General features: G+C 40.2%; 1 protein-coding gene across 2 annotated transcripts; it reads left to right on the forward strand.

Moving 5' to 3' along the window:
• The first annotated feature begins 1,068 nt into the window (after positions 1-1,068).
• On the forward strand, positions 1,069-24,375 carry LOC126247114 (short-chain dehydrogenase/reductase family 16C member 6-like). Of its 2 annotated transcripts, none has more exons than XM_049948449.1 (6): positions 1,069-1,609; positions 1,682-1,864; positions 2,963-3,115; positions 6,003-6,256; positions 12,720-12,845; positions 22,592-24,375. In XM_049948449.1, the coding sequence occupies exons 1-6, from the start codon at positions 1,466-1,468 to the stop codon at positions 22,656-22,658; spliced, it is 927 nt and encodes a 308-aa protein (XP_049804406.1). In that variant the 5' UTR covers positions 1,069-1,465; the 3' UTR covers positions 22,659-24,375. The 2 variants fall into 2 exon arrangements, with proteins under 2 accessions (XP_049804406.1, XP_049804407.1); XM_049948450.1 differs by having other exon boundaries at positions 1,501-1,609; positions 1,689-1,864.
• The last annotated feature ends 1,504 nt before the right edge of the window (positions 24,376-25,879 follow it).

The raw sequence follows: 25,879 nt of genomic DNA on the forward strand, positions 1-25,879 counted from the left end.
CAGGTCACTCGTTATTTAATACGAAATCGCATTGAAATACTCTTCAGCATAAAGCATTCCTTGCGCTGCTTAGGGCTAAAATGTCTGCTAATTGTACGGAGATTAAACAAATATTCGACTCCTAAACGGAGATTAAATAGTTGTCATTAGAATATTCCTGTTATAAGTCAGTCATCAATAACAGTTCAAAATCATTATACACTATCACTACTGTGGATCGATTCCCTGCCAATAATCAGCCATCAATGAAACTGCCAGCTGTAAATATTAAAAAACTATAGAGCACCGTTATGCCTGAGTGATTGTTTATTCTGCCTGCCACTGGTGAAAACAGATTTTTTCCCTTCAGAAGTAATTTAGAACAAACGGAAGAAATACACGAGATGTACTTTGCTATCGCAGGTAGATGTTTCGTAGGTGATTAAAAATGACACTTCTAGAAGAACCTGACCGTTTTTATGAAAAATAAAAACCTCGTTTAATCTACATCTACAAGATTTGGTGTTGGAGTATAAATACTCTTTGACTCAGGAAACAGCAAACAAATACTGTCATAATGCTCTTCATTTCTCTATATAATGCCGACAACCACTAGCTTATCGAAGATTCTATAACGATATGACAACGCAACGTAGATCGCAGAGTATAAAGATGTATACACTCACGTTATGACGTTACCACAGAAACCAGAGCATCATTGCAGCGGTGACGATTTACACTGTTGCCTCATTCCTCATCAAGAATATTACTACATTGTATTTTTCAACATCTACACTTATCGAGATTCATAATTGTTTTGCAGTTTCTGAAACTATGGTCCTTTTCTCGTATTTGTTTTTAGTTTCAGAAAACCACCATGATTGATATAGTTCTTTTTCTTAATCTTACGGCTATAAATTTCTTTTTTATTTTTGGTTATTGACTGACAGTAAAAACAAACGACAAACATGACGAAAAGCTATTACTTACAAAGTATACTTACCAGATCCATTAAGTGGTGATTTTTATGCTTCATACATGATTAGAAGTGACTCGTAAAATTCGACCTATCGATTACTTAGACGTAGACCAAGCAACAGTGGAATACGCTGTTATTTGTCAACACTAGCGATAAAAGGCGCTCTGATTAAACAGTGTCATACTGTGGTTTGTTTAACTGCTTGAGAAAGCACATGCAAGCCTTATTGTAAGTCGTGTTCTCCGATAGAATGTTTTCTAGTTTACTAAAGTGCCAGTATCTTTGTTGTCACGGAGTGAGAAGCATAAGAACAATTAGGACACCGCGTCGAAGACCTACTTTCATTACGATGAACAGTTGCTAGCGCACGGGAAAGCGGGTCGTGTGGCATCAGTTTCTGTAGCGTTAATAACTCCGGGAGGAACTGGTTGCAGTATAAGGTGTACATTGCGCTAATGCGGTTTATTTTACTTATAACTGCCTCTTAAGTTCAGTGAGCATCAAAATATGCTGCTATTCGTATATTCTCTTGCGGTGCTGTGGTGGGATTTAGCGCGTGTCGTTGTCGCCTGTTCATTTGCAGTGATTGAAATGATGTATCGCACAATTATACCTGTCAAGGAGAAGCCTGTGTTGGGGCAGATCATCTTGGTATGAGGCTTACATCTTCGCTCATATCTTCATTCTATTTTTTCATATGTTTGTCATTTGGTTATGAATTAGGTCGTAGGTACAGGTCGTGGAGTTGGTCGTGAAATTGCACTGCAACTAACATCCCTAGGAGCTGTTGTCATTTGTGTTGATATTAACGAGAAGATGAATTTAGCCACAGTATCAGCCGCAAACAAATATAGCACCACTGGAAGAGCATTTAGCTGTATTTGCGACGTCTCGGACAGGGAACAGGTAAGCATGGCAGATAACGTGGATCTGCTAACGACTAACGTGGAAAATTTAAACACATTCCCTTTTTGTTGTTCATTATTGAGTTGTAGAGGCAGAAATGGCACTTTTTACAAGTTAGTTGCACTCTTTAACTGTATTAATAACACCATATTTTAAACTAATACTATATTTGGTAAATATATTCATTTTCGATAGACTGTAGTTGTTTCCTGTTTTACCGTTATTTTAGAGGTATCAGGAAACCCATTTACAATGTCATTTTGTTCACCATGGTGTGTTACTTGCAAACAGAAGACAGTATGGTATATATTTAAACAAATATCAAAATGGTTTTGCTCATTAATGATTTTTCCATGTTATACAATCTGTATGTAATTTGATTCATAGATCAGAAACTTTGACATAAGTAAGTAATTCACATGTCAGTGTTTCACTTTAATATGACTTGCCATTAGCTACTGTTTCATATACAATATGTGCTAACAGTGTGGTAGTACAAGCTGAACATTAAGGTGTTCTCCCTCCCCCAGTCATAACTGTGGTAGGAGGAGGATAAGATCACATAAAGTATGTAAAAACACTGTCTCGTAAAGGTCTGTAATGTTCAAAACATTTGAGTGTTTTTTCTTGCAAGGAGGAATTTAGCATAGTGTCCTCTCAGTTTGTACACTTCATTAGTTACTTTCCTCAAGATAATACAAAACTTCACAATGGGAAGCATAAATTTAATAACACCGTGCTTTTCAAACATACATGTCATTACACCCACTCAGTTGTGACCATCACCCTCTCTTTCCCTGCTAATGTTCATTTTTGTGTGTAAGTGATAAGAGGACTTATGGGTAAGAGTTGTACACCACATAAAATGACACACAAAGTGTACAGAATTATTTTTGACACTCAGTGCACTAAATACATATTTAGTAAATGACATAGGGTAACAAGATGCTGGAAGTGACTCCAGGGATAAACTTTGTATCAGCACACACTAAAGTTACTTGCTGGATTGTTTATTATGACTACTAATTACTGCTTTTCATTAAGTTTTGTCATAAACACTGCACACTCATGTTAATAACTGTTGTTATTATCTTCTAGGTTCTGAAAATGGCAAGTGAAATAAAGAAAAACATTGGCCGTGTAACAGGTATAATACATTGCTGTGCTCTTCCAAGTCCTCAGTCTTATATTTACAGAACTGAACAGGAAGTCAGGAGAACAGTTGATGTCTGTGTAATGTCATATTTTTGGGTCAGTATCTGTGGATCGAATATTTAATGTACAAATTTTTAATGCCATTCAGTGTGAGATACACAGCAAATTATTTATTGGAAATATGTAGAGCAATATGTCTAGAATAATCTCTATGAATCACATTTGGTGAGTCTTTACTGTTGAACAGTGAGTACTTTCGTGTTTACGGACAAATTGCAAAAACGCTGAAGGTGAAGAAGCATAAGGTACTGCCTGTTTCTAAACAGTCTAATCAGTGGGCCAAAGATCAACCCAGATTGCATTTTTATTTGTGAGTTGGTAGCATCAATGAACTAGTAATTTCAGCCGTACTGAGTTACTCAGTGTATTTAAGCGGTACGAAACATTCCGCACCAACGAGAATCATCTCATTTTATGGTCTATCGAACAGAAACTGAATCTAATCTTAAGTACTGGTCATCAGCTTTGACCCATATATAATGAGGAATATAACCAATATTATTATCCAATACGGCAACCATGAAGTCGCCTTGCATTTGTAATGGAAACACAATAACAGTAAATTCATCAGAAAATGTATATTCAAAATAATCTAAAAATTAGTACATAAGTAACAGGACATGTAGGAATATGGGGTTTTGGGGAGGAGACAAATAACCCCCTCCACCTGTCAAATATGGAACGGCAATATTAAACAAAATCCTACTCTCAAAACACAACAGAATTGTTATTCTCTTCAGTTAGCCTATGTGGCTTAAAATTAACTCAACAACCAATCCTGTAGTGTTATCAGGACAATAATGAGTCATTTACATATGGCTAAAATGGACTCTACAGAACCAACCAAACGTGAAAAATCACTATGTGATAAATAACAAGCCAATTACATAAGACCAGTATTGTTATACGCACTTAACATACGTAGCTAAAATGATCTCCATGACACCCCTCAAGCATGAAAAATCTATTTCCACAAACAAACAAAATAACACCAATGTTAATGTACATTTGGTATATTAACTCAATTTATCTATAAAGCTAAAATGAAGTCCACAGTACCCACCAAGTAGATGTAAAAGATTCAGAATAAAATCCAAAAACAGAGTAAACAGTCGCTCGCATCATACTTGCTTGTCAAAAATTAAAAGACCTATGTACAAAAAAATGTAGACTAGTGAAAAGCAAAAACCAAAAGAATGTAACATGAGCCAATATCCAAAACAAAAATACATTAAATAGATAAAACAAAATAAAGTACTTACTTCATCTAATTGCTTCCAAACAGCAACCCCCACTTTCTGCCCCCCACCCCTCCACAAAAATAAAAAAAACCCTCCACCAGAAGCTATTCATTTTCCTACACAAAAAACCACACAAACTAAAATTGTTAGAAAATAAAAAAAACACATTTCAAAATAAATCATTACAAACAGAAAATACTTACACATCTTACTCTCTCCTTTTGTATCTTATCACTGGCAGCTATCTAGTGGCCAAAAAATCTTGTATGTGAACAAAAAGTCAAATAAACACTGTCATGGATGCCTGCCTATATTGTTTTGAACAATGTTCCTTACTGAAGTGATTGCCACACATTGTTCTCCTAACAGTGCCACATATGACTATCACTGATAAAGGTTGGGTCAACTTTAATTATTTTTGCAAAATTTCCACATTTCTTTACATCAATCTGCCATTAACAACGTAGGAAAATGATAGATTGCTGTTTACCATAAAGAAGAAACATTAAGTTGCAGACATTCACAATTAAAACACACTTACTTAAAGCTTTTAGCCACAGCCTTCATCAGCAAAAGAGAAACATACACCATTCACAGATGTACAACCAAGCACGCCTCAACTGGAATTGGTGGTCGTGTGTCTGTTAGGTGTGCTTGCTTAGGTGTGTGTGAATGGTGTATGTTTCTTTTTTTCTGATGAAGGCTGTGGCCAAAATCTTTATGTAAGTGTCTTTTAATTGTGCCCATCTGCAGCTTAACATGTCTTCTTTATGGTAAACAGAAATCTCTCATTTCCTACATTGTTGATATTCCTACCTGGAGTTTCCATTGTTTGATAATCTGCCATTACATCTACAGCTAGGAACACACTCCATGATATACCGAATGGTGAATGAATACCGTGTTCCACCGCTGTTCATTTTCTTTCCTGTTCCACTTGTAAGTAGAGCAAGGGAAAAACGATTGTCTGCCTCCACATGAGCCCTAATTTCTCTTATCTTCATGGTCGTTATGCAAAATGTACCTTGGTGGCAGCAGAATAGTTCTACAGTCAACTTCAAGTACCCATTCTCTAAATTTTCTCATTAGCGTTTTGCAAAAAGAAAGTGATCTTCTCTCCGAGGATTGCAATTCAGTTCACAAAGCATCTCCCTAATACTCGCTTGTTGATCAAACTCACTGTTAACAAATCTAATGTTATTTCTGAAGGATAGTTACAGTTCTCGCACATCTTCTCTGTCAGCATACTGCTGTTAAACCTCATTGTCTGATTCAGCATACAATTAGTGTGAGCAATGACCAAATAACAAAACACCCAATAATTTTTGTGAAATTGAGATTTACCATAAGAGAGCATGATCTGAAGGAAGAAAACCTGCTTGAAAATGCCTAAGTAATCTTGCACAGCAACTTTCAAATACTCCCCCTGTGTATGATGCCAAATGCCATCCTATTGTAAAGCCACAGATTAAAACCGACACTTAGTACCCAATGCTTTGTTTAACTCTGTGTTCCTGCCCTTTGCTGTCCTTCAGGAGGTAGTGCAGTTACTTCCCATTACTGATATGGGTAATGAGTGGTCAAGGTATGATAACATTGCCAATTTGATTATTACCTATAACAAGATTTAGTTCAGAGAAATTTGTAAGGAATTAAGTTATAAAGTAACTGTTTCTTTTAAGCTTCTAGAAGCATTTCTGCAAGAGATGGTAGAGAAGAATGATGGACACATTGTTGCACTGTCATCTGTAACTGGCCTTGCTGGTGTTAAGCAGCATATATCGATGAGTGCATCCCAGTATGCTGTGCAGGGTTTAATGGAATCACTTTCAGAGGAGCTCCGAACAGCAAAAATGTCAAATAATGTCTATATGACACTGGTTCACATATATCCATTCATTGTCAGCAGGGAGCAGGCAAAGGACATCAGGCTAAGGTAATATTGTAGTAACTGTGTTGTTTTCGTGTTATTTCCTGTGTTCACTCACAGATTTCAAACGTTGTATTTTAAAGCTGCTTTAGACTGAGTGCACTATTCAAGCCTTACATTTAAATCATATTGAAACCTATTTTGTCTTAAAGAACATACTAACACACTTTATACTGAACAGAAGTTATTGATTGCTTCTTAGGTGGATCACAAATGAAATGTTGAGATTTCATGAAACTTTACTGAGGTTTTTGGTTTTGCAGTTCATGAAATTTTACTTGGCAAACTAAAATATTGTGATGTTATAAACACACTGTTGTATGGTGTGTCTTTCATTGATAGAAAAAGAGAAATCTCATTTTCAGCTTCACAGAGCAGTTAGAGGGAGATGATAAAATTCTGTTGAATTAATTGGAGGCTTTACTGTTGACTTTGTCAGACAATTCTAACCAGGGACACTGAAGAGTTGTTGTCCAATTTTTGACTGTTACAGTCATGTTCTCATTGAGAGTAGAAGAGCATAGTGAAATTGCTAATGTATTTTAACAGGGAACAACATTAAGTGATTTTGATGTAAAAGTAGCCACTAACAGGATATAAAATGAACATCAACAAAAGCAAAACGAGGATAATGGAATGTAGTCGAATTAAGTCGGGCGATGCTGAGGGAATTAGATTAGGAAATGAGACACTTAAAGTAGTAAAGGAGTTTTGCTATTTAGGGAGCAAAATAACTGATGATGGTCGAAGTAGAGAGGATATAAAATGTAGACTGGCAATAGCAAGGAAAGCATTTCTGAAGAAGAGAAATTTGTTAACATCGAGTATAGATCTAAATGTCAGGAAATCGTTTCTGAAAGTATTTGTATGGCGTGTAGCCATGTATGGAAGTGAAACATGGACGATAAATAGTTTGGATGAGAAGAGAATAGAAACCTTTGAAATGTGGTGCTACAGAAGAATGCTGAAGATTAGATGGGTAGATCACGTAACTAATGAGGAAGTATTGAATAGAATTGGGGAGAAGAGGAGTTTGTGGCACAACTTGACAAGAAGAAGGGATCGGTTGGTAGGACATGTTCTGAGGCATCAAGGGATCACCAATTTAGTATTGGAGGGCAGCGTGGAGGGTAAAAATCGTAGAGGGAGACCAAGACATGAATGCACTAAACAGATTCAGAAGGATGTAGGCTGTGGTACGTATTGGGAGATGAAGAAGCTTGCACAGGATAGAGTAGCATGGAGAGCTGCATCAAACCAGTCTCAGGACTGAAGACCACAACTACAAGAATTGACCATGAAGAACGCTTAATGTAATACATGTAGTAGAATGATAAATAATGCTCAGTTTGAGGATTTAAAGACAGATTGTAAGAAGGAGACCTACAAGAATAAAGTGAAATCATTTTAGAAGCAGGCCTGATAGATTATAAATTTGTGCAACAGTTTTAATTGTGGATTTTTCTTCTAGGGCATATGATGATAAAGCTGAAAGGAAACAGGAAGAAAGAGTAGGTTAACGATGGGAATACTGCATCTTGTCAACATGACAGAGTACTAATTAAGAGGACAGACTGTAATCCTGAGTTGACTCTCTCATCTCAGTAGTATCACAAAAACTTCAGTGCTAAACGGCATGGATGGAAGTTATCCTTACAACACATCCTTTATTCCAGAAGTTGTCCCGACCTCAATTTCCTGTAACCCACTGTAGCACACCCTCCACCCAGTAGTTTCCCTTTCCTGTAACCTGTCACCTACTCCCAATTCACCTCCCTACATCACCTTCAGCGTGCACCGCTCCCTACGTTCTTCTACAGTTGTGTATTACGTGCCTGATCTGTATACCTGCCCCTGCCACATTCCTAACCAGCAAACCAGCTGTCTCCCTCTGAGCCATTTAGCCACCTGCTTCCAATACCACTCCATGGCTCCAGCCTCCATCTACCTTTACCACCACCCCACCTAGTCCACCTGCCAAAATGCAACACTGGCACTCTTAGTCCAGCTGATACCATGTAGGGAACAGAGAGAATATGTGTGTGTGTGTGGGGGGGGGGGGGATTTTTTTCTGTGTGCATTTTACTCTAGCTCGTGAAAGGATGACTCCCAATTGTAGCAAATTTGCTTTCTTTTTGTGTGTACCTATCGACAACTCAGAGCTTCTGCTTTTGGGTGAGTGGTCTCCTTTAATCCTAAAGTATTTACATTCTTCTAGAACTTTCTACAACATCTTTATAGTATAAGCTGTTTGTATCGTCCTTCATACAGACTGAAAGCATGTTTCTTCATTCTTAGATGTGAAAAGACTGAGTTGTTATTGTTTTGATCTGCTTCAAGATTTCAGACAGTAGAAGAAATATACAGGGTGTTCTAGGAGGAATGGTGACTATTTGTGGCTGTGACAGGAATGATCATTCAAAGCAAAGAAAAAAAATCTGGTAAGGATAGGCTCTAAAATGCCTATCTTAGTAACTACGAGCATCTCTTCGTCTTCGACACTAAACTAATCTCTTAAAATTTTCTCTTCTTTGCTAAAATTTAATTTTTTAGATTTGTCTTTCTTGGGTCAGTGTGACCCAGGGAGCATTAAAATTTTCAGAATGTACAAATATCATAAGTCTGATTTCTAAATGCCTGAGGGATATGCATAATGGTTTTCTATGAGATAATAAATATCTGATTCCTTATTGTTGAAATGTGCGAAGGTTATGCAACAATGCAAGTTGGTGATTGCATTTGAATTATTATAGCACATTATTGCCAACAGTTACATTTTATCAACTGTTGTGTACAGATGCAGTTCATGTACCTGTTGTGGTAGTTTCTGTGTGGCTATCATGACAAAATGAGTTCTTTCCAATGAGCAATTGGAAGCATTTGTAAATGCATCTGACAAGAATATTTCTACCGAAAAACAATGACAATATTTATCCTTCATCTGATTTAGAAGAGATTTTAGATACTGATACATCAGATGACAATGTGAGTGCTGCTGAACTGATTCAGTCTAAAGACAAAAAATCGCATGGAGCTTGGAGTATTTTCCACGAACTGGAAGAGCATTTAGTGCAAATGTTATAAAGCTGACATGTGGTCCAACAAGATACGCTATCGCCAGAGTATTTCGAGTTACAATGAATGACAACATTCAGAGTATTGTGGTGGAAATGACTAATATTGAGGTTTGAAGAATTTATGGAGTTAATTGGGAAGCATTATTGATGACTCAACAAAGTGCCTATGGAATGCAGAAACAGATTGAGCCATCTTTCCTGTTGTATCACTGAAATAGTTCTGTTACATCTCACATGTGTTACATTTTGATGACAAGTCTGACTGAAGAGCACAAGAATAAATGATGACAAGTTAGCACCTCTAAGAGTTCTGTGGGATAAGTGGGAGGAAATACTGCCAAAACTTTATTATCTTGGCAAAAATGTAGCCATGGATGAACATCTGGTGGCTTTCTCAAGACGTTGTCTGTTCAAAAAATATGTACTGTGCAAACCCTCAAAATATAAGAGTCCGCCAGCAAAATGTACATACTCTTTGTAAGGATCTATCAAGATATTGTCATTTGATTTGTGTTAAAAGTGTGGTGTAGTATGGTCTTTGGCTCAACAAAAGTACTTTCATCTCGGTATTGAGAACACAACATGGCTGGAGCATGCTTCACATTCAAGCAGATGTATTGTGAAGTGGTTTTTCAAGTTTGATAATACTGTTGCAGTACAACGTCAGTGGAGGCAGGAGTCTGAAGCAGAACCGCCAACCCACCTAACAATTAAACACATCATTGACAAGTTTGAATTGCAAGGAGCGATTTGTGATATTCACGAAAGAAGATCAGGAAGACAGCGTACAGCTACAAGTCCTGCTTCTTCGGCTCTCGTGTTGGAAACATTTGTTAATTTTCCACAAAAGTCTGCCACCCAATGTGCACATGAGTACAAGTGTACAAAGAATTCTGAAAGCTACAAAGTGCAAAGTATACATTCCACAATTACTGCATGCAATTAATGACGACGGTCCTGATCGCCAAATGCACTTTTGTGAATGTTATCAGAAAATGATAACTGATGATGAATAATTTGTGACGAAGGCAGTGTGGAGTGACGAGGAACAATTTAAACTTAATGGAAGAACTGGGTGCTGGAAAATCCGCATGTTTATGTGGATAAAGTGGTCAATCTACCAGGGGTTCATGTGTGGTGTGGACTATCATCTAGGGGCTTAGTAGAACTGGAGAAGTGTACCTCGAAATGTTACACACATCAATTATGTCTGGTATACATGCGCTTTATGGAACTGATGAAGGGGGTCTTCTACCAACAAGACGGAGCGCTACCACACGACCACCTAGCCGTACGAGTTTTCCTGCATGGCAGTTTTCTGGGGCATTGGATTGGAGTTCCATCCACAGTTGCCAGATCTAATGGACTTTTACTTGTTGGGAACTGTGAAAGATAAGGTCTATCGACGTAAGCCACGCAAGCTGGAGGAACTTCGCCAGGAGGTTACCAGCAACATGTGCAACGATCTCGACTGTTACATTGACTGATGTAGTTGAGGCGACCGCTCGTTGTTGTGTTATGTGTATAGCAACCAACGGTGAACATTTAAAGTAACTATGTGCTAAACTGAAGGTTGTACAACATGTCTGATCAGTTATTAAACATAAAATAATACATCAGTAATACTTCTCATTCCTTGAAGTGTGTGTACATTTTTCTGGCAGACTCTGTTTTGTCATTGTGTGATAGTGCTACTTCTTATGTTTTGAAGGCACATATCTATACGGGGAAATTACCTTGGAAGCACCTGAGGAATATCAAGGTGTGAGGGTTGTCATGGATCTGACACATGAGCTAAAAGGGCAAAATGTCACACATGACAATTTCTTCACATCATGTGTATTAAGCTAAGGACTTGTCACAATACATCTTTTGATGCTGGGGATGGTGAGAAAAAATAAACCTGACTCTCTAATAATATATCAAGTAAAGAAAATATTCACACTTAAAAGTTAGTTTTACTGAGGGTACCACGATCGTGTTTTACATTTCTAGGATGAACAAACAGATTGTGGACAAGAAACCAAAAATGATGTTGGATTACAATGCAAGTAAGGGAGCAGTTGACACTTTGGACAGCTTTTTGGCACCTACTCATGCAAGAGGAAAACTGCCTGCTGGCTAATGATCATCTTCTACAGTATTGTTGATACTTCTGCCTGCAATGCTTTTGTGCTGTGGAAAGAAATAAATCCAGGTTGGGAAAAAATATTATTGGCAAAAGAAGGGTATTTCTCGATGAATTGGGAAAACCTTTAATTACTCCTTACATTGAAGCTAGAAAAATGCTGCCACGAAATGAACAGTCAGCGGCCATTGTTAGAAGAATACAAACAGGAAGTCAATCAACACAAAGCTCCAGCAGTGGCAGCCAAACTTGCAAACATGCCAGATGCAAATTCTGTCTGTCAAGTTGTTACGTCAAGACACCATGAAGTGTTCAAATTGTAATAAACATGTTTGTGAAGCTCACGTTAGATACCACTGCCCAAATTGTGGAATTCTTAGTAAAACTCTATTGTTATTTCTCCCATGATTGACAGTTTATACACTAAGTAAAACACTATTGCACAACATCTCATCGAGGTCCAGATCTTACATCATTGGTGAGATTGTTGGCATGTAATACTGTAATATTTGTTTATTTTGTAACAAGTAAACCTACATTTAAAATTACAATAATTTTTAAGAATTTATAATCGTCATGCCCTTCAGATACCATATGTGTACAGCTTTTTAAAGGAAGATAGCAGGATTAATCCTAAAGTATTTATATTCACTCAATAAAGATTTACATGACATTTTTAAAAAGTGAAATTTGATCAGAGCATAAAATATAATTAAGTGGTGCAGTTCCTCTGGCACAAGGATGAGCAGCCTCTCACTAGGTGTGCTGTGTCATGGGCTCCTGCAAGTCAAGCAGTCATAGTGTTGCCGGCCCCAATGACATTTGGAGTGCCAGAGCACCCATTGCTGGTAAAAGCAGTTGAGGTAAATCAGCAATTCTTGAAACATTCCAAGAGACCAATTAGAGCTAAAATTCATTCTGCTCATTCAGTAGTGACATTGTTTTGAACCTGGGTCAAAAATGCCCCTTTTTTTCATAACTTAAGCAGTCAGCCAAGTGTTAATTTTCTGTTCAGGTGGCATCTCAGACTTACATTCTGGTGGCAGCACCTTCCATTTTACAGTAATGCATACCAAAGGAAAAATTCTGAAATTGTGTGAAATTAAGAAAATAAATTATTAAGTGCATATGCAGCATGAGTATTAAAAGTAATGAATTCACTGGTATCATTATTGATTGACGTTCCAAAGGGTTTCATAACATCTGCTGTGGAAATTATCTTCTGGGAGAGCTAATCAAATGTACATTTCTATGTTTGTTTCAGAATACCTAGCTATTTTGGAACAATTTATCCCAAAGATGCAGCAAGGCAAATAATTTCAGGAATGAGAAGGAATTACACAGAAGTCAGTATTCCAGGTTATCTGTTGTACATTAGCAGAATACTAAGGTAAGTTTTTGACTATATTTTGAAAAATAAAAGTGAATATTGAAAAATTTTTCTAAGGTGAAAAACTGGAGTGAGATGTGCTAACTAAGAAAATAGAGCAATGCTCTGGCTCTCACATTATTTTTGCATATTTTATTTTTGTAGTGTCGGCAGACTTGCCAACACTACGTACACTAATTGAAAGAGGCGGCCAAGATGCACGCGCTAACTCACGAAGGATGGAGTGAGGCCTGAAACAGGAGACTTAATGAATGTGATAAAGAAAATACGTATCTTTGGAATATACTTAACTTTTAATACATCCTTGTATACATCGTTCTTGATGAGACATCTGGAGATTGTGGCGATACAAGTGACTCTTTATATACAAGCTATTTAAGGCTAATGGCGCCTTGCTAAGTCGTAGCCATTAACTTAGCTGAAGGCTATTCTAACTGTCTCTCGTCAAATGAGAGCAAAGGCTTCGTCAGTATAGTCGCTAGCAACGTCGCCGTACAACTGGGCGAGTTCTCGTACGTCTCTCGAGACCTGCCGTGTGGTGGCGCTCGGTCTGCGATCACACAGTGGCGACACGCGGGTCCGACTTGTACTAATGGACCGCGGCCGATCTAAGCTACCACCTAGCAAGTGTGGTGTCTGGCAGTGACACCACAATTTTCATTTTTAATAACATATCATTTATTTTCTTTGTTTGCATGTTTGTTTCCCACTGTTATTTCCACATAAAATAATTAGTTTCTGATAAAAATATAATAGAGGGAAACATTCCATGTGGGAAAAATATATCTAAAAACAAAGATGATGTAACTTACCAAACAAAAGCGTTGGTATGTTGGTAGAGACACAAACACACACACGCAAAATTCAAGCTTTCGCAAACCATGGTTGCTTCATCAGGAAAAGCTTCCTCATGAAGCAACCGTGGGCTGGGAAAGCATAAATTTTGTGTGTGTTTGTGTCTCTATCAACATACCAATGCTTTCGTTTGGTAAGTTACATCATCTTTGTTTTTAGATATATTAGTTTCTGATACTTTTGAAGTATTTGATAACTGTCTGTCACGTGGACTACCTTTTGTCCACTCTTGTCCTCACTAAAGGTAGATCCCTGAGTGATTCTCTCCTTCAGGATGAAGGAACTTTTAGTTCTGAAAGTAAGGAAGTTTATCACTTCTGCTTTTATAAGTGTCTATCAGTACTGCTACTGCTGGGACAACAACAAATTCTGCCTTTTGAAGGTGTGTACTGGTCAGCAGTTCTGTCTCATTTTTTCGTTGTGTTGTTGGAGAACAGTTCAATTGAGAAGACTAATAACTTATAATTTCTCATTTATTAATTGTGGTAATGGAAATTTCAGAATAGAAAAATCAATAAAATAAACCTTCAGCTTCATTTCATTTCTAACTCTTGATTTTTACTCATTATCAATTTCTTCTGTCCCTCCTGAGTGAAGATTTGTAGAAACTTCTTAGATGTATGAATGGCTGTTTTTATGATGTGTAGATGCCATAAAATCTTTGAGTTTCTAACCACATCAGTCTATATAATTGTACAAAGTTTCAGAAAAGTATTCTCTTGTCTCGTATTCTGACTAAGACTTTCCACAGCATATACTTTTCCCCTTTCTATTACTCATTTCTTGACTTAATCATCTAGCTCAAGATTTGATGTCTGTTTCTTCTTCTTTCTGTTTGTTTTTTGTTGTCCTGATGCAGTTGTCACTATTTTGCAGTTGAAAAGTAGCCTTTCCTCTAACATCAGAGAGGTAGCATTTATTTTACCTCCTGCCTGTCGTAAGAGGCGACTAAAAGGAGTCTCAAATGTTTCGGCCTTATGTGATGGTCCCCATTAGGGTTTGACCTCCATCTTTCTAAATTATTCCGAAGAGCGAGCCAATTGGGGAAGGGCGCCTTACATGGTGCACTGTATCCGTCGTGCATTAAGACCTTTAGCCAACTTTTTCGTCGTTGCAATGGTGTCCCGCTCGTTTTCCGTCTCTTGGGCGGGGATACGTCACTGGGTGCAATTACCACGCTGCACTCTGCAGTGTTGCTTTTAACTGCGACGACGACTTTGGACATTTTTGCACCTAGGATCCAGCACGGTAGCCAGTCCGTTGTGGTGGGGCCGCCATGTACCCTCTTGGTTGTAGCCCCCTGACAACACAGGGATCGCTCTACTGATGCCTGCGCCGTTAACTCCCCATGTATGCCAAGGAGTAGATGCCCGTCTCCCTGGGGCATCAGGACTCCCGGCAATGGACATCTTGCCAGGTGGCTATTGCTGCGGCTGGGTGGCGCCCGTGGGGAGGGCCCTTGGTCGGAGTAGGTGGCATCAGGGCGGATGACCCGCAATGAAGCGTGGTACATCATCTCTCGCTGGCGGCCAGCCGCCAGCAGTCTCTAAGCGTTCTCAGGCTCATTTTAATGCTCAAACGTACGATCTGAAAACGTTCCCCTCTCTGGCCACGCCGTGGGAGGAGCGTAAGTCTCAGGATGGAGGTAATAGTTATTCGCCCCGATTCTTAGTCTGCACGAGAGCTGATGGGGAGTCTTTTCTATCCACAAAGCCTCAGTTCTTCGTCGAGCATTTAGAGGACAAGTTTGGGGAGGTGGAGGGCTTGTCCAAAATGCACTCTGGTTCAGTACTGATACGAATGGCACCCTCCGCCCAGTCACGCAGGTTACTTGCTTGTGACAAGTTGGGGGATGTTAACGTTACCATTACACCACATAAGAGTTTAAATATGGTCCAGGGAGTTATTTTTCATAGGGACCTACTTTTGCAGTCTGACGACGAGCTGCGCGCCAACTTAGAGCGTAGAGGTGTTCATTTCGTCCGGCGCGTTCATCGGGGTCCGAAGGACAATCAGGTTGCTACCGGTGCCTTCATCTTGGCCTTCAAGGGTGATACATTACCGGAGAAGGTCAAGGTGATGGTCTACCGTTGTGACGTCAAGCCCTACATCCCTCCCCCGATGCGGTGCTTTAAGTGCTGGAAGTTCGGGCATATGTCCTCTTGCTGTACTTCTAGCCTCACATGTCGAGATTGTGGACACCCATCTCATCCCGATACTCCATGTGCCCCGCCTCCCATCTGTGACAACTGCGGAGAGCATCATTCCCCTTGCTCGCCTGACTGCAAAATCTTTCAGAAAGAGCGCAAAATCATGGAATATAAGACCCTGGACCGGCTGACCTATACTGAGGCCAAAAGGAAATATGACAGACTCCATCCTGTGAGAATGACATCTTCTTACGCAGCTGCTACAACTGTGCTAGCCCCATCAGTTTCGAGACTTCCAGCCAGCTCGATCAGCAGTAAGACTCCTCCTGCCCCCTTGCCCGTGGGGGGCTCTACCCAACCGGTTGCTCCTGCACCACCTACCTCAGGAGCAACCTCCTCCCACCCATCGGGGACGTCCGTCCCCGCTTCTCAGCCGGAGAAGCGTCTAACTTCTTCGGCTACTCTCGCCCGTAAGAGTTCCCTTGGGACCCTCCCTTCCCAGGGTTCCACCAGCGGGAAGGATGACGGCCGACAGTGGCATAAGTCCTCACCAGCAGCCGGACGTAGGGCTTCACGATCCTCCTCTGTCCCGGAGACTGAATCGGTGAAGCCTTCCCAGCCGGTGAAACCCAAGGTTCAGCGAGAGAAGTCCAAGAGAAAGACCTCTAAGGCCAAAGAACTTGCGGTGGCACCAACCCTACCGCACCTTTCGCACTCTGCGTCTGCGGATGCAGTCGAGATTCTAGCGTCTGCTGAGGACCTTGATCTCGCTGGTCCCTCAGACGCCATGGATGCCTCTCGTACGGGTACTGAATCGGTGGCAGTGAGTGAACAAGCGGCGTAAATTGCCTTCCCAGTCCTTCCACGCCTTCTCAGCCATGGACAATATCATCCTCCAGTGGAACTGCGGCGGTTTTTTCCACCGTCTCGCTGAGCTCCAACAACTTATCAGCCTTCACCCTTTCTTCTGCATTGCTCTTCAAGAAACTTGGTTTCCAGCAATGCGAACCCCCGCCCTCCGTGGCTATCGGGGTTATTATAAGAACCGGGCAGCATATGAAAGGGTGTCTGGTGGCGTCTGCCTCTATGTCCTTCACACTCTGCACAGCGAGTCTGTCCCTCTCCAAACACCTTTAGAGGCTGTCGCTGTTCGGGTGTGGACGCCACAGGCTGTTACCGTCTGCAGTCTTTACCTTCCACCGGATGGTGATGTCTCGCTGCATGTCCTGGCTGCACTGGTCGCCCAATTGCCGCCACCTTTCTTGCTATTTGGCGATTTCAACGCCCATAACCCTCTGTGGGGTGGGTAAGTGGCAACAGGTCGAGGCGCCATCGTTGAGCATTTATTGTCGCAGCTCGATCTCTCGATTTTAAATGATGGTGCCTTCACACACTTGAGTGTGGCGCATGGCACATACTCCGCCATTGACCTTTCAATCTGTAGCCCTAGCCTCTTACCGTCTGTCCAATGGAGTGTGCATGACGACCTGTGTGGTAGTGACCACTTTCTGATCTTTCTGTCACTACCACAGCGTCACTCTTCTGGGCGCCCTAGCAGATGGGCTATGAATAAGGCTGACTGGGCATTGTTCTCCTCCACTGCCGCTCTTGAGCCTCTCTCTAATGACGACATTGATGCGGTGGTTCAATCGGTCACCACCGGCATCATTACTGCCGCCGAATCTGCCATTCCGCGTTCCTCTGGGTCCCCTCGACGACGGACTGTGCCTTGGTGGTCGCCTGAGATCGCTGCAGCGATTACAGATCGCCGGCGGGCGCTACAGCGTCACAAGCGACATCCCTGCATTGAACACCTGATCACCTTCAAACGGCTGCGTGTGCGGGCCTGCCGCCTTATCCACCAAAGCAAGCAGGAGTGCTGGGAGCGGTGCATGTCCACCATTGGCCTCCATGTCACTCCATCGCAGGTCTGGGCCAAGATTCGACGCGTCTATGGCTATCGGCCACCTGTCAGCGTCCCTGCGCTCTCACTGAATGGACCAGTTTGTACTGACTCCGACGTCGTTACAAACCACTTAGCAGAGCATTTTGCTAGGAGTTCCGCTTCTGCGAATTACCCTCAGGCCTTCCGCTCCATTAAAGAGCGGATGGAACGTCGGAGCCTTTCGTTTCGCACCCACCATCCAGAATCGTACAATGTTCCATTCAGTGAGTGGGAATTCCGCAGTGCCCTTGCCGCTTGTCCTGATACCGCTCCTGAACCAGATAGCATCCACTGCCAGATGCTGAAACACCTCTCAGTGGACTGCCAGTGACGGCTCCTCGACCTTTACAACCGTATTTGGGTCGAGGGTGAGTTTCCGTCGCAGTGGCGGGCAAGTATCGTTATCCCCATTCTGAAACCAGGCAAGAACCCTTTGGAGGTGGACAGCTACTGCCCCATTAGCCTCACCAACGTTCTTTGCAAGCTTCTCGAACGGATGGTGAGCCGGCACTTGACTTGGGTACTGGAGTCTCGGGGCCTTCTGGCTCCATCTCAGGGTGGGTTCCGTAAAGGCCGCTCCGCCGCCGACAATCTGGTGAGCCTGGAGTCGGCCATCCGTACTGCCTTTGCCCGCCGTCAGCACCTGGTCGCTGTCTTTTTCGACATGCGGAAGGCGTACGATACGACATGGCGTCATCACATCCTTTCTACGCTTCATGGATGGGGTCTTCGGGGCCCTCTGCCGATCTTTATCAGAAATTTTCTGTCGTATCGTACCTTCCGCGTGCAAGTCGCAGCCTCATCTAGTTCCACCCACGTCCAGGAGAACGGTGTGCCACAGGGTTCTGTTTTAAGTGTCTGCCTGTTTTTAATAGCCATTAACGGGCTTGCTGCGGCCGTGGGAAATTCTGTCTCTGCTTCCCTGTATGCTGACGACTTCTGCCTTTATTACAGCTCTACTGGCATTGCAGCTGTTGAACGTCAGCTACAGGGTGCTATCCGCAAGGCGCAGTCTTGGGCTGTAGCTCATGGATTCCAGTTTTCGGCAACCAAGACCTGCGTAATGCATTTCTGCCGGCGACGCACTGTCCACCCGGAGCCGCGGCTTTATCTTGCCGGCGAACTTCTTTCAATGGTGGAATCACACAGGTTTTAGAGGGTGGTTTTCGATGCCCGGTTGACTTGGCTGCCTCATATCCGGCAGCTTAAACAGGCGTGTTGGCGGCATCTAAACGCTCTGCGTTGCTTGAGCCACACCCGCTGGGGCGCCGACCGATCTACCCTGTTGCGGCTCTACCAGGGGTTAATCCAGTCCCGTCTGGATTATGGGAGCCTAGCTTATGGCTCAGCATCCCCCTCTGCGTTGCGGGTGCTGGACCCAATACTACACAGCAGGATCCGACTTGCCACTGGTGCCTTTCGCACCAGCCCTGTGGACAGCATCCTTGTTGAGGCAGGTGTCCCTCCACTGCGGTTCCGATGCCAACAATTACTGGCTGCTTATGCTGCCCATGTTTTTAGCTCGCCCGGGCATCCAAATTACCGTGTCCTGTTCCCGCAGTCAGTCGTCCATCTGCCAGACCGCCGGCCCCGGTCGGGTTGTCCGATTGCCGTACGCGTCAAGGAGCTTCTCTGCGGGCTTGGGTTTTTCCCTGTTCCATCTCCTTTCCGGGCGCCTCTGCGTACACCCCCGTGGTGTGTTCCTCGCCCTTGCCTTTGGCTCGACTTGGCACAGGGCTCGAAGGACTCGGTCCCTCCAGAGGCCTTCCGCCGCCGCTTTTATTCCATCCTGGCCACGTATCAGGGCTCTGGAATTGTTTACACCGACGGTTCGATGGTTGCTGGTCGTGTCGGGTATGCACTAACTCTAGGGGACCATTCTGAACAACGGTCCTTGGCGGCTGGCTGCAGCGTTTACACTGCTGAGCTAGTCACCATCTTTCGAGCCCTAGAGTATATCCGCTCCTGCTCAGGTGAGTCCTTCGTTATCTGTAGCGATTCCCTGAGCGGTTTACGAGCTCTCGACCAGTGTTTTCCTCGTTCTCGTCTGGTGATGGCTATCCATGAGTCCCTGCATACTCTTGCGCGTTGCGGCCACTCTGTGGTCTTTGTGTGGACCCCCGGTCATGTCGGTATCCCGGGCAATGAACATGTTGACCGCCTGGCGAAAGAGGCCACGAGACAACCGTCCCTGGCTGTTGGCCTCCCAGAGACTGATTTGCGGGCAGTCCTCCGCCGAAAAGTTTTTGCGCTTTGGGACGCTGAATGGCGCGATCGGATCACGCCCAATAAACTCCGTGCCATTAAGGAGACGACGACTGTGTGGCGGTCGTCCATGCGAGCCAACCACAGGGACTCAGTCGTCCTATGTCGGCTCCGCATTGACCACTCCCGGCTAACACACAGTTATGTACTGCGCCGGGAGGACCCTCCTGTATGTCGCTGCGGGGCGGCTTCGACAGTGGCCCACATTTTGTTGGCCTGCCCCCTTTTAGCTGTGGTCAGGCAGACATTTGCGCTGCCTGATACGCTCCCTGCCCTTTTATCTGATGACCCTGTTATGACAGCCTTAGTTTTACGTTTTATTAGGGCAGGGAGTTTTTATTCTTTAATCTGAGTGTTTCTGTTTTATTTTATTGTTTTGTGTTGATTCTGGCCTTTGGCCTACGGTTTTAAACTAAGTTTTTAATGTGTTTTCGGTGGTTGGCTTTTCCATTTTTTTGTTCCTATGGTTGGCCAACCACCGTCACACTCCGTGTGATTTTATTTCGTTTTGTCTGGTCCTTGTCTAGGTTTCTTTTGTTCTGTGTTGTCTGTCTCCTATTCTGTTGAACATTTTTTATTCTCTGTGGGTATCTTTAGTATTTTGGAAAAAGGAACCGATGACCTCTGCAGTTTGGTCCCTTTAATCCTTAAACCAACCAACCAACCATTTATTTTACCCTTTTAAGGTAGCTTTTCACACAGAAGGAACAACCTGCAAGTGTTGGGGCTATGTTGTAAAGCATTGTATAACATTTAATTTGTGTCAGGGGCTATTCAATTTTAAATTTTACCGAGTGTAGTTGTATTGTATTGTATTTATTGGTCCAGTAAATCTTACATGTACAGTACAGCACATCAGATATTGGAGAGGTCAAAGTATATCTTACAATTAAAACACTTTAGAAACTAGAAAATTATGTTCACAAAATTTTACAGCACTTCATATACTGGGCAAGTCAATGTGTAAGTTATAATTAAACCACATTAGAAACTTGAAGTTTACAACTGAATACATGTATAAGCCAATATTAACGATTAAAGTATTTGCATGGTCCTCACTTAAGCTCTAAGGATTTTTGAGGAACTCTTCTACACTATGAACTGACATGTACACTAGAGAATTACATTCACAGAATTTTACTTCATATACTGGGCAAGTCGGTATACAACTTATACTTGAACCCCATTAGAAACTTGAGAATTACATCTCAATGTATTTACAGGCCAATATTAATGGTCACAGTATTTGCATAATCATCACTTAGACTCTCGAGGATTTTGGAGGAACTCTTCCACACTATAAAAGCATTGTGTCAACAGATATTCTTTTAATGCTGCTTTAAAATTTTTTACATCAGTCTTTACTTTAATTTCTCTTGGCAATTTATTGTAGATAATTTTTCCATGGTGTAATGTTCCTTTTTGGCACAAACCGGTTTTTGTATGGAGTACATGAAAGTCAGTTTTCTGTCTTGTATTATGATGATGAACATTTTCATTTTTGGGGAGGATACTAGGATTTGTTATTGCATATTTCTTTATAAACATTGCACTTTCGAATAGGAAAATACATGGAAGGGGAAGAATCCCCATCCTTTTAAATAATGGTCTACATGGTTTGTTCCTTTTTATTCCAGCCATGATTCTCACTATTCTTTTTTGCATCCTGAAGAGTTTTAGGCAGGATGGCTAGTTACCCCAAAAAGTGATCCCATATTTTAGGACAGAATGTATATTAGAATAGTAAACTGTCATTAGACAGTCCTTATGACAGCAGTTTTCTAGCACTCTCATTAAATAACACATGGTACTTAGCTTCTTTAATATGTTGTCAATGTGAGTTTCCCATCTAAGATTATCCTGTAGCCAGAAAAAGTTTTTCTGCAGTTATATGCCTACCATGCTATTGTTATGGTGTTAAAGGAAATCTTGAAAGTAAGCATTTGGAACTTGTTAGTGTTCTATATGAGACTGAATGGTAGAAATTGAAAGATAATTCGGAAAGGAAAGTCCAAGTTGATGTAATGCATGGAAACTATGCGCACAAATGGGTAGGGGGCAATATTTTCCATGTCATGTCATTGTTTTTTTTTATGCACAAACAATGAAAATGAAAAAGATATAGTCGCTGCCTGAAATTCATGCACAAAATTTATTTTGAATATGTTCATATTTATAAACACCTGCCATCATTTTCATATGCCAATCAACTGAATTTGACTTTCACACATTCTTAACTAGAACAATCGTACATCTGCATAACACTTCCAAAAAGTGGCTGCTGCGTGATAGTATTGTAATGATTCATCAGTGAAACAGCTTTTCTAGATGACATACTGTACTTCTGTAACAGTCTAATAAATTATAGCATCATAAAATGAGAAATAGTCACTGATAAATCGTACATGATATGTAAAATTTTGTTACTGAAATGTTTCATCATCACCACCATCATGATCTTCTACTACTACTCCTTCTTCTTGTGTGTGAATGTTGATATCTATGATTTTTTTTTTTTTTCTGTTCCTCAGGATTCTTCCACACAAAGCATCAGTAATGTTAAGAGAGCTTCTGGACACCGGAGTCGATTTTGCCTAGTTTTTCAGTATTGTAAAACTGCCTTTTTAGAATGGGTTGATTCAAGACACATGAAAAGCAATATTTTTTACAAAATGAAATGGGTTTTATTTTTAAGACTGTTACAATTTTAAAATGCACAAATTTTGAACGTCAATGCACCTAGTATTAATTCTGCAACTTTATTGCATTTCAGTGGAAACTGCTCAGTTTTTCTTGCTAAGTTCCTTGCAGTATGTTGACTTTGCTTAACAAAGGTACTAAAATGAAAGTACCATAACTTTTTGTGAAACTTACAGTGTATCAGTAATTTGCTACATAATGTATAAAGTTATAGCTATTTATTTTCTTAACTGTAAAGGATTTGCTGCTCTGAAGTGACCCAGTTGCCATTCTTCCATTTGAAATAATTGTACTACTCAGGTACTCTTGTTCAAAGAGTTACAACCACATTGCAGTTCCTTTAAACTTTTGACACATGTAATTTTTTCCTTGTTAAGTATTGTTATTTGAAAAATATTACACACTATTTTTTGTAATTTTGTCTAGTGTAACAGGTTTATATGGCACTATTTTAAGAAGGTGTACTCTTTTTGATTCCAAAAGAATATAAATGAGTGTCAAAGGGTTGTAGGTCATACTGTTTGCTCAAAGAAATGACTACCTTGACAATATTTTACTTAGTTTGAATTTTAATTCTGTACTTAGAATAACAACCTGAAAAATTGACTTCTTATGTATGCTTGAATATTTTGTACTTTTTAAAATTACTATGATTAATTCCCTTCTTTTTATTCAAGTTATGGTTAATTTAATCACAGCCAATGATAATCTCAAATTCTATTTAATAAAGGAAAAAAATATAAAGCACAGTAGAGGCACTTGAAATGAAACCATTGTTCTCATGTTAAAATAAAAATGTTAGTGGTGGTCAAAAAATCTGTCATTCACCACACAGGAGACACAAATTTTTAATGTTATACATATGACAAGTGGATTGGCAAGTGATATCCACTTTTGGCCATTTTATTTTGTGCTGAAACAATTATCTGCAAGGTTATACCTACTAATTACTGAAAATGCTCAAAAGGAATTGTGTTATAGTGGGACTTGAAATTAATGTTCTTCATAGTGAGTATTACAGATATAATGAAGAAATTTCAGTGAGAAAAAGAAATAGCTATCAATTATTTAAATAAAGTTCCTTTTTTACAATCTTTTAAACAAAGACTGTATTTTACATATCAACATATTGTACTATATTAAGCTGGAAGATCTCAGTTTTTAGTCAGCTTTTTTTTTCCTGCTGAATAGATCGAATATTTATTTTCTAGCAAATAGTCTGGATTGGTTTTAAATATCGCCATCCATTATAACTATACAGTAGTGAGTGGTCAGGATATAGTCTTATCCATAACTGCATAAACACTGAGATCTGTCAATAAATACAAATACTTTATAAGTTATTTAATATGTGTGTTCTGTTAAATACAAGCTTTTGTTTATTTTAATTTTTATTATAATAATAATTTATAAAACATAATATGTGAGTAATTTAGAATCAAATTAAATGTTTTGGAAAAACTGACTTCCTCTCATTGCTGGCCAGTGCAGTATGATGTTGCTATTTCCTCTGAAACATTGCAGCAGCATAATTTGTTTCATAGTTCACATTTGGAGTCATATTTTTGATACAGTATTTTACACAATGAAGTTATTATACACCAAATCATATTGTACTTTGAATAATTGTTATTGTTTTATTTTATTCAGTTTAGTTTGTTGAATAAAAGAAAGAAAGCTAAAATATTGTTTCATGTTTACACAAATAACTTGTCCACATTTCATATATTAAAAATTATTATTAATTTTAGGTTGTGAATATATGAAACTATTTCTCACTAGCTCACAGAAAAAGTGTAATACTGTGTTCTTGCCTCGTTGCTTTTGTGATTTTTATTTGAATTTTATTTTCAAATCTTCATTTACTTTTTATTCTTTTGTGGAACATGGAATGAGCTTTATCAAATATGGTAATCAGATTTCTCATAGACAACACAAAGTAAATGCTCCACAACAAAAGAAATATCAGTTATTGATAACTTATTGGAAAAACTGAAGAAGGATCTTGAGATGCTGGAAATACATGAGCTCACTAATGGTGTTAGAGGGTATGTTAGAGGGTACAGGTTAACAGGGACAGATTAACAGGCTGAGAGAGGTGATTCCTGATGGAGGGTGGAATACGGAACATGAGGAAGTCATCTCAATAAATTGGACTTACTTAACAGAAGAAGAATTTCTGAATGGAGGACTAAAAGACAGGAGTTGCAGTTGTCAGATGGGTAAATAGAATTACTATGGCGGAAAGAGATGGAAACCAAGCCAGTTTGTTAAAACTGCAAAAAAGCAACAATATAAAAATGAAATCAGGAATATAAAATAACAGCAAATGGAAAATAGTAATAGTTCAGTAAGTCTCGCTTGACCAAGGGTTCTGGGCGACTTTTCTATAACTTCTCATTTCCTAAATCTTGCTAGTCCTTTAACTTCATTTCCCTTCTACCATGGCTCCAGAAGCTTGCACATTTCTGCATCTTTTATATGTGTTTTCTCCTGCTACTGCATAGGGAGTAGATTTTGTTTAATCCATCCATATTATATTTTCAATCATTGACTATTTTGTCAATATTTCAATTTTTAAAAATTGCTGAAGCACTTGCCTCACCATGGCTCATACACTGAAGCATTTCACATATTTCAAGTACAGATTAAGTAAATGGTGTGACATTGGTTTACCACAGTAGATTTCTGATGTGACCCTACATAATATGAACCTGAGAGAAATGAAATAAGGAGGTGTTGATTTCATTTATGCTTATAACTAAATAACTAAACCTTTACTCTTCCAACAAAAGAGAGTTCATGAGTGATTTCATTTCTCTTATGCAAACAAATATGAACTCACTTTAGGAACTAAGAAAAAGAACAGAGAATTACAATAAAAACAAATAGCACTGCTTAGACAAAATGTTTCATTTGCAAATACTTGGCTATAGGACGCACCTTTCCTTCTTCCATAGTACTTTGAATGGATAGAAATCACTATGAATGAATCATTAAGGAGACCACAAAAATATTTTGAGAAGTACTGAAGACTAATATCACACACAGAGCCTCTTTCTGTTTTATTTTGTAGTAGGTGAGGTGTTCCTCTTATCATGATACTTAATGAGACCATT

This window comes from Schistocerca nitens, chromosome 1 (genome assembly GCF_023898315.1).
Source record: "Schistocerca nitens isolate TAMUIC-IGC-003100 chromosome 1, iqSchNite1.1, whole genome shotgun sequence".
NCBI lineage: Eukaryota > Metazoa > Arthropoda > Insecta > Orthoptera > Acrididae > Schistocerca > Schistocerca nitens.